The sequence below is a fragment of the Nerophis lumbriciformis genome, linkage group LG07, assembly GCF_033978685.3.
Source record: "Nerophis lumbriciformis linkage group LG07, RoL_Nlum_v2.1, whole genome shotgun sequence".
In the NCBI taxonomy this organism is placed as follows: domain Eukaryota; kingdom Metazoa; phylum Chordata; class Actinopteri; order Syngnathiformes; family Syngnathidae; genus Nerophis; species Nerophis lumbriciformis.
The window spans coordinates 56,610,001-56,620,000 of record NC_084554.2 but is presented as its reverse complement, the minus strand read 5'-3'; the positions used below and the strand labels follow the sequence as shown (position 1 = coordinate 56,620,000).

At 41.1% G+C, this 10,000-nt stretch overlaps 1 protein-coding gene across 1 annotated transcript in view; it reads right to left on the bottom strand.

Moving 5' to 3' along the window:
• The window catches only part of LOC133609336 (NEDD4-like E3 ubiquitin-protein ligase WWP1), a 90,116-nt gene that overhangs the window by 69,725 nt on the left and 10,391 nt on the right, over nt 1–10,000 (bottom strand). Inside the window, exons 2-3 of the mRNA XM_061964857.1 lie at nt 4,556–4,603; nt 1,281–1,372 (exon numbers count right to left, since the gene is read on the bottom strand). Of these exons, the coding sequence (XP_061820841.1) occupies nt 1,281–1,350 (70 nt within the window). The 5' untranslated portion in view covers nt 1,351–1,372; nt 4,556–4,603. The remainder of the gene's footprint in view (nt 1–1,280; nt 1,373–4,555; nt 4,604–10,000) is intronic.

Here is a 10,000-nt window from a genome sequence, read left to right as displayed (position 1 = left end):
TAGATGTGTTTGTACTAAAGATGTGCAAAATGTAGATGTGTTCCTACTAAAAGATGTGCAAAATGTAGATGTGTTCCTACTAAGATGTGCAAAATGTAGATGTGTTCCTACTAAAGATGTGTAAAATGTAGATGTGTTCCTACTAAAGATGTGTAAAATGTAGATGTGTTCCTACTAAGATGTGCAAAATGTAGATGTGTTCCTACTAAAGATGTGCAAAATGTAGATGTGTTTGTACTAAAGATGTGCAAAATGTAGATGTGTTTGTACTAAAGATGTGCAAAATGTAGATGTGTTTGTACTAAAGATGTGCAAAATGTAAATGTGTTCCTACTATAAATATGTGCAAAATGTAGATGTGTTCCTACTAAAGATGTGCAAAATGTAAATGTGTTCCTACTATAAAGAAGTGCAAAATGTAGATGTGTTTGTACTAAAGATGTGCAAAATGTAGATGTGTTCCTACTAAAAGATGTGCAAAATGTAGATGTGTTCCTACTAAAGATGTGCAAAATGTAGATGTGTTCCTACTAAAGATGTGCAAAATGTAAATGTGTTTCTACTATAAAGAAGTGCAAAATGTAGATGTGTTCCTACTGAAGATGTGCAAAATGTAGATGTGTTTGTACTAAAGATGTGCAAAATGTAGATGTGTTTGTACTAAAGATGTGCAAAATGTAGATGTGTTTGTACTAAAGATGTGCAAAATGTAGATGTGTTTGTACTAAAGATGTGCAAAATGTAGATGTGTTTGTACTAAAGATGTGCGAAATGTAGATGTGTTTGTACTAAAGATGTGCAAAATGTAAATGTGTTCGTACTAAAGATGTGCAAAATGTAAATGTGTTCCTACTATAAAGAAGTGCAAAATGTAGATGTGTTCCTACTGAAGATGTGCAAAATGTAGATGTGTTTGTACTAAAGATGTGTAAAATGTAGATGTGTTCCTACTACAGATGTGCAAAATGTACATGTGTTCCTACTAAAGATGTGCAAAACATGAACTAGTAGTTCAAAGAAAAGTAGTTCTGAGACAGGATGGATTGCTTTACTCTTAATTTACCAGAAGTGAGTCCTGCTTTTTGAAGCGGCTCATTTTTCAGCACTGAAATGTATTCCACTGAATTTCAAAACAAATGCATTTTGCTAACAGTGTTTTTTCAATGAAAATAAAATAGTTTGATGTAAAAATAAAAATATAAATTCAGTGAATATACCCTCCACAAGCTGTGATACAGCATATTTTATTCGGCGCATAAGACATTGATATGTGGACGTACCAACTGCATGGAGCTGTGATGTTCCTCTGTGGTCATGGCTGGACTCCGCTCTCAGCGAGGCAGTGGCCATGTCCTACACCACAGTGGGAAACCTTCAAACACAGGTGCAGATACACATGCAAACACTTAGCACATACCACAATGACAACAGTCTTCTATGGTGCACATCAGTTAAACATTGCCTCTACATCCTTAACGTTGTCCTCTAACTTTGCAAAAGTACTGCGATCACTCATCACCGACTACTGTTGATAATAGCAATCAATTAAAAAAAAACAAAAATAATCCACATAGTCAAAACCCACAGCATGCCCAGAGTACATTCACGCTTTCAATCATTTAATTAATGCGATCGCTCCGAATTGTAACCACGTGAACTTGAAGAGACAGAAATGATAAGCCATTGTGTCAATGAGATACAACAATTTAGTCTGTTTAAAGAAAAGGACAAGTTGTAGAGTTGCTCTTTAATATCTGAACGACGCAGTCAAGTCACTCTTGAACGCATCCATCCATCCATCCATCTTCTTCCGCTTATCCGAGGTCGGGTCGCGGGGGCAGCAGCTTAAGCAGGGAAGCCCAGACTTCCCTCTCCCCAGCCACTTCGTCCAGCTCCTCCCGGGGGATCCCGAGGCGTTCCCAGGCCAGCCGGGAGAGATAGTCTTCCCAACGTGTCCTGGGTCTTCCCCGCGGCCTCCTACCGGTCGGACGTGCCCGAAACACCTTCCTAGGGAGGCGTTCGGGTGGCATCCTGACCAGATGCCCGAACCACCTCATCTGGCTCCTCTCCATGTGGAGGAGCAGTGGCTTTACTTTGAGCTCCTCCCGGATGACAGAGCTTCTCACCCTATCTCTAAGGGAGAGCCCCGCCACCCGGCGGAGGAAACTCATTTGGGCCGCTTGTACCCGTGATCTTGTCCTTTCGGTCATGACCCAAAGCTCATGACCATAGGGGAGGATGGGAACGTAGATCGACCGGTAAATCGAGAGCTTTGCCTTCCGGCTCAGCTCCTTCTTCACCACAACGGATCGATACAGCGTCCGCATTACTGAAGACGCCGCACCGATCCGCCTGTCGATCTCACGATCCACTCTTCCCTCACTCGTGAACAAGACTCCGAGGTACTTGAACTCCTCCACTTGGGGCAAGATCTCCTCCCCAACCCGGAGATGGCACTCCACCCTTTTCCGGGAGAGAACCATGGACTCGGACTTGGAGGTGCTGATTCCCATCCCAGTCGCTTCACACTCGGCTGCGAACCGATCCAGTGAGAGCTGAAGATCTTGGCCGGAGGAAGCCATCAGGACCACATCATCTGCAAAGAGCAGTGACCTAATCCTGCAGCCACCAAACCAGATCCCCTCAACGCCTTGACTGCGCCTAGAAATTCTGTCCATAAAGGTTATGAACAGAATGGGTGACAAAGGGCAGCCTTGGCGGAGTCCAACCCTCACTGGAAACGTGTCCGACTTACTGCCGGCAATGCGGACCAAGCTCTGGCACTGATCATACAGGGAGCGGACTGCCACAATAAGACAGTCCGTTACCCCATACTCTCTGAGCACTCCCCACAGGACTTCCCGGGGTACACGGTCGAATGCCTCTTGAACGCACCTCATTTTTAATTACATTTGTTGCAGAAAAATGTATTTATCAATAATAGTTGGTGAGGTCCTTGTGTTTTCTATTGGGGCTCCAGTACTATGGAATGCCCTCCCGGTAACAGGTAGAGATGCTACCTCAGTAGAAGCATTTAAGTCCCATCTTAAAACTCATTTGTATACTCTAGCCTTTGAATAGCCCCCTTTTTTTAGACCAGTTGATCTGCCGTTTCTTTTCTTCTCTCCTCTGCTCCCCCCTCTCCCTTGTGGAGGGGGAGACACTCAGGTCCGGTGGCCATGGATAGGGTGCTGGCTGTCCGGGGACCCGGGGTGGACCGCTCGCCTGTGTATCGGTTGGGAACATCTCTGCGCTGCTGACCCGTCCGTCTCCGCTCGGGATGGTTTCCTGCTGGCCCCACTGTGGACTGGACTCTTACTGTTATGCTGGATCCACTATGGACTGGACTCTCACAATATTATGTTAGACCCACTCGACATCCATTGCATTCGGTCTCCTTAGAGGGGGGGGGGGGGGGGGTTACCCACATATGCGGTCCTCTCCGAGGTTCCTCATAGTTATTCACATCGACGTCCCACTGGGGTGAGTTTTTCCTTGCCCTTATGTGGGCTCTGTACCGAGGATGTCGTTGTGGCTTGTGCAGCCCTTTGAGACACTTGTGATTTAGGGCTATATAAATAAACATTGATTGATTGATTGAATGGCGATTTATTGTTTAGGGTACTGTAATGAACTGTAAAAAAAAAACATTGTATTGACATTGATGAAAAATAACTTTTGAATTATGAGTTATAAGTTATAAGTTATGCCCAGACATAGTCTGTGAAAATTTGGATTTTTTTTAAATTTCTGATAGATTTTATTACAATTTTTAGAAGAATTTAATCAAATTAACCAATATTATCAACAAATCTAAATAACCACAACCATGAATACTTTTGGAACATATTTAGCTATCAAATACTGCTGTAAACATATTTCCATCAGCAAAGTACTACGTGTATGTTAGAATAATTGTTTGTAAGTTATCACAAAAGAAACATTATATTGCATTATGTTCCTGATGAGAAGATGAAGGCTGTATTTCGAGGCCTAACAAGAGAAAGAAGGCTCGTGAAACGCCACTGTGATTTCAGCACGGACAGATGGCAGGATGTGCTCAACTCCCGGAGGAACTCTCTTTGAAGTGTTAAACGAACTCTCTTTGAAGTGGTTCCCAAACTCTCTTCCAACTATTTGGTCAACGCTATTTACGACCCGCTGCCCTCTTGAAGTTGCTGTGGACAGGAGACGGGAGGGGTTGTCCATTGTCCTCCAACACCTGCCCCAGCTGGATCCAGGAAGAGCCCAAGCCCGAGAAGTCCTCTTCTTGGACTTCAAGGCGACCGAAAACAATGACTGTTTTACATACTCCCAATTCCTGCTGTGACATATGTTGGTGCGTGAACATGGAACATCTGAATTAAAAGAGGAGACGAAGACCTTCTTCGTCAGAGCGTGCTAAGACACTGTAAGAGGTTGCAGGTTGAAGCCGTCTCTCCTCAATTGAGTCCAAATTGAATTCTGTCTCTGTTTGATTCCTTGCCTTTTTGTGTTGTTTAATAGATGTCCTGTGTTTGAACGTGACAGTGTAAACCTCCAATGAAATACTCACAATTGGTGTATGCTGCTCCAGATCAACCCACTCTAAGTCCCATGGTTACTGGAAAACAGAAGGATAGACTTTTTTTTATAACAGCATTCAACATACAGAAAGTACGACACTCTTTTTAGCTTTTATTGCCAGTCAGGTTCAATTCTGACACATTCTTTCTTGTGCACCCATCTTTTTCCCACACACACACACACACACAACAATAATCTTTCATGCACGCTAGTTTTACAAACATTTATGACCTCTGAACAAGACTGTAGACACCAACACCAACCTGTCGTTAACTTATTATTCAACAGTTTTGTTTATTTACAATTACAGGATAGCTCTGTCTTGGCCATTGTCCCGAATAGTAGTGATGGGTCCGGCAACACCGATGCATCGGCGCATGCGTCGAGCTCATAGAGCAAAACCCTGTGTCGGTTTTAGAAAGTCACGTGACCGATCATGAGCTGTTTTGGTCACGTGACCGATACGGCAACTGTGTCGCACTGACGCCTCCTCTGTGCCCTGTGAGCGGCTCTTTTCTACAGCCGGAGAAATAATAACTAAGAAGAGAAAACTGTGTAAAAAAATAAAATTAAAACAATTCCCAGTCCTCAATCATCCACAACACGTTCTCTTAGATTTCCATGTTATGATACATGTTCACATTATTTATTGACTGTATCTAAAAAAGATAAAAATATATTTTTATTTAAATGAAGATATGAAATAATCCTAAATGAAATACAATGACTTGGTTTATATTATTGTATATACTAGGGCAGGGGTCACCAACGCGGTGCCCGCGGTCACCAGGTAGCCCGTAAGGACCAGATCAGTCGCCCGCTCGCCTGTTCTAAAAATAGCTCAAATAGCTCAAAGAGCAGCACTTACCAGTGAGCTGCCTCTATTTTTTAAATTTTATTTATTTACTAGCAAGCTGGTCTCGCTTTGCTCGACATTTTTAATTTTAAAAGAGACAAAACTCAAATAGAATTTGGAAATCCAAGAAAATATTTTAAAGACTTGGTCTTCACTTGGAATAAGCGGTAGAAAATGGATGGATGGATGGATGGGTCTTCACTTGTTTAAATAAATTCATTTATTTATCGGGGGCGGTACCTCTGGATTGGCAGACCGGGGTGGTGGTTCCTCTCTTTAAGAAGGGGAACCGGAGGGTGTCTTCCAACTATCGTGGGATCACACTCCTCAGCCTTCCCGGTAAGGTCTATTCAGGTGTACTGGAGAGGAGGCTACGCCGGATAGTCGAACCTCGGATTCAGGAGGAACAGTGTGGTTTTCGTCCTGGTCGTGGAACTGTGGACCAGCTCTATACTCTCGGCAGGGTCCTTGAGGGTGCATGGGAGTTTGCCCAACCAGTCTACATGTGCTTTGTGGACTTGGAGAAGGCATTCGACCGTGTCCCTCGGGAAGTCCTGTGGGGAGTGCTCAGAGAGTATGGGGTAACGGACTGTCTGATTGTGGCAGTTCGCTCCCTGTATAATCAGTGTCAGAGCTTGGTCCGCATTGCCGGCAGTAAGTCGGACACGTTTCCAGTGAGGGTTGGACTCCGCCAAGGCTGCCCTTTGTCACCGATTCTGTTCATAACCTTTATGGACAGAATTCTAGGCGCAGTCAAGGCGTTGAGGGGATCTGGTTTGGTGGCTGCAGGATTAGGTCTCTGCTTTTTGCAGATGATGTGGTCCTGATGGCTTCCTCCGGCCAAGATCTTCAGCTCTCACTGGATCGGTTCGCAGCCGAGTGTGAAGCGACTGGGATGGGAATCAGCACCTCCAAGTCCGAGTCCATGGTTCTCTCCCGGAAAAGGGTGGAGTGCCATCTCCGGGTTGGGGAGGAGATCTTGCCCCAAGTGGAGGAGTTCAAGTACCTCGGAGTCTTGTTCACGAGTGGGGGAAGAGTGGATCGTGAGATCGACAGGCGGATCGGTGCGGCGTCTTCAGTAATGCGGACGCTGTATCGATCCGTTGTGGTGAAGAAGGAGCTGAGCCGGAAGGCAAAGCTCTCGATTTACCGGTCGATCTACGTTCCCATCCTTACCTATGGTCATGAGCTTTGGGTCATGACCGAAAGGACAAGATCACGGGTACAAGCGGCCAGATGAGGTGGTTCGGGCATCTGGTCAGGATGCCACCCGAACGCCTCCCTAGGAAGGTGTTTCGGGCACGTCCGACCGGTAGGAGGCCACGGGGAAGACCCAGGACACGCTGGGAAGACTATCTCCCGGCTGGCCTGGGAACGCCTCGGGATCCCCCTGGAGGAGCTGGACGAAGTGGCTGGGGAGAGGGAAGTCTGGGCTTCCCTGCTTAAGCTGCTGCCCCCGCGACCCGACCTCGGATAAGCGGAAGAAGATGGATGGATGGCATTTATTTTTTGACTTTGCTTCTTATTACTTTTAGAAATACAATTTTAGAGAAAAAATACAACCTTAAAAATGATTTTAGGATTTTTAAACAAATATACCTTTTTATCTTTTAAATTTCTTACTCTTCTTTCCTGACAATTTAAATCAATGTTCAAGTATTTTTTATTTTTTTTTATTGTAAAGAATAATAAATATTTTAGCTTCTGGTTTTTCGACGAAGAATATTTGTGAAATATTTCTTCAAACTTACTATGATTAAAATTCAAAAAAATTATTCTGGCAAATCTAGAAAATCTGTAGAATCAAAATTAAATCTTATTTCAAAGTATTTTGAATTTCTTTTAAAATTGTTGTTCTGGAAAATCTAGAAGAAATACTGATTTGTCTTTGTTAGAAATATTGCTTGGACCAATTTGTTAAATATTCTAACAAAGTGCAGATTGGATTTTAACCAATTTAAAACATGTCATCAAAATTCTAAAATGTATCTTAATCAGGAAAAATTACTAATGATGTTCCATAAATTCTTTTTTTATTTTTTCAAAAAGATTCAAATTAGCGAGTTTTTCTCTTCTTTTTGTCGGTTGAATTTTGAATTTTAAAGAGTCGAAATTGAAGATAAACTATGTTTCAAAATGTTATTTTAATTTTTTTCGTGTTTTCTCCTCTTTTAAACCGTTCAATTAAGTGTTTTTTTTATCATTTATTCCCTACAAAAAACCTTCCGTAAAAGGAAAAAAAAATGTACGACGGAATGACCGACACCAGCTGGACTGCTGTTGAGTGGTCCAAAGTCATGTTTTCTGACGAAAGCAAATTTTGCATTTCCTTTGGAAATCGAGGTCCCAGAGTCTGGAGGAAGACAGGAGAGGCACAGGATCCACGTTGCCTGAAGTCTAGTGTAAAGTTTCCACCATCAGTGATGGTTTGGGGTGCCATGTCATCTGCTGGTGTCGGTCCACTCTGTTTCCTGAGATCCAGGGTCAACGCAGCCGTCTACCAGCAAGTTTTAGAGCACTTCATGCTTCCTGCTGCTGACCTGCTCTATGGAGATGGAGATTTCAAGTTCCAACAGGACTTGGCGCCTGCACACAGCGCAAAATCTACCCGTGCATGGTTTAGGGACCATGGTATTTCTGTTCTAAATTGGCCCGCCAACTCCCCTGACCTTAGCCCCATAGAAAATCTGTGGGGTATTGTGAAAAGGAAGATGCAGAATGCCAGACCCAAAAACGCAGAAGAGTTGAAGGCCACTATCAGAGCAACCTGGGCTCTCATAACACCTGAGCAGTGCCAGAAACTCATCGACTCCATGCCACACCGCATTAACGCAGTAATTGAGGCAAAAGGAGCTCCAAGCAAGTATTGAGTATTGTACATGCTCATATTTTTCATTTTCATACTTTTCAGTTGGCCAACATTTCTAAAAATCCCTTTTTTGTATTAGCCTTAAGTAATATTCTAATTTTGTGACACACGGAATTTTGGATTTTCATTTGTTGCCACTTCAAATCATCAAAATTAAATGAAATAAACATTTGAATGCATCAGTCTGTGTGCAATGAATAAATATAATGTACAAGTTACACCTTTTGAATGCAATTACTGAAATAAATCAAGTTTTTCAAAATATTCTAATTTACTGGCTTTTACCTGTACATTTTAAGTTACCCTTCAAGTTTCATACTCATTGCATTTTCAGTATTCATTTATTAATATCATTTTTTTATAGCGTGTGTCTATGTTTTTACTGCCATTTTCATGTTTTGTCTTTGTGTTTATCTTGTGTCCGTGCACAGTGACTTTGAGAGTACCTCCCCCTAATCTCCTTGTCACACTCCAGGACAATGACAATAAAGGTGAATCTGAACTAGTTCTTTTACCGGCGCTAATTTTGTTTTAACGCGCATGCGTCTTGACTCCTTCTTGACCCTTATAATCGTCCACGTCCGATTTGTGATGCATCTAAAAACGGATTATTTCCCCCACCTCTAGTACAAGCTGCTTTTTGTTGTTGCGGTCTTGTTGGCCATAATAAAGAGTTGCCTTCCCCCACTCGGCTCAATGCTTTGTTTTCAGATGCTGTCTGTTGTGCCGCCTCCTTTCTTTAAACAAGGTTTGCAGCATGCAGTCCTTAATTCATGTTTGCTGCCGCAAATCTAAACCACTGACGACACTTCTTTTCTTTGGAACAAATGTGTCGCCCTTGCTTGTGTTGGCATGAGCCATGTTTTGCTAGGTGTGTGACTCTGCGCCAAGGAAATAGGGAAGGAGGGCGCAAGCTACGGAAGATCCAGAGGGCAAAAAAATATTCCGCAGCATGAGGGGAAACAAATGCTTTTTTTTTTTTTTTTAATAATAAATAATAAATAATAAAAAAAAATAAAATAAAATAAAAAAAATACAAATAAAAATAAAAATACATTTAAAAAATTAAACATTTTTTTAAAAATTAAAAAAAAAAATTGAAATTAAACTTTTTTTTTTTTTTTTATTTAAATGTTTTTTATAAAAAGGTTAAAAATGATTTTCAAGGTAGAAAATGATTTTCAAGGTAAAAAAATTTTTCAAGGTAAAATTTTTTTTTCAAGGTAAATGATTTTCAAGGTAAAAAATGATTTAAGGTAAAAAATGATTTTCAATTTTTTTTTTTTTTTTTTTTAATTTTCAAATTAAAAAAATTTTTTTTTTTTTTTTTACATTTTTTAAAAAATTTTTTAATTTTTTTTAATTAAAATTTTTTTTTTTTTTTTTTTTTTTTTTTAAAACCTTTTTTTTTTATTTATTTCAATTTTTTTAAACAATTTAAAACAATTTTAAAAATTTAATTTTTTTTTTAAACAATTTTAACAATTAACATTTTTTTTTTAGGTTTAGGGTTAAGGTTTTGCTAGGTGTGTGACTCTGCGCCAAGGAAATAGGGAAGGAGGGCGCAAGCTACGGAAGATCCAGAGGGCAAAAAAATATTCCGCAGCATGAGGGGAAACAAATGCTTTTTTTAATAAATAGTTTTTAACCAAAAACTAAAATTAAATCGATAAAATCGATTTATCGCCCATTATGATTAATTTGGTCAG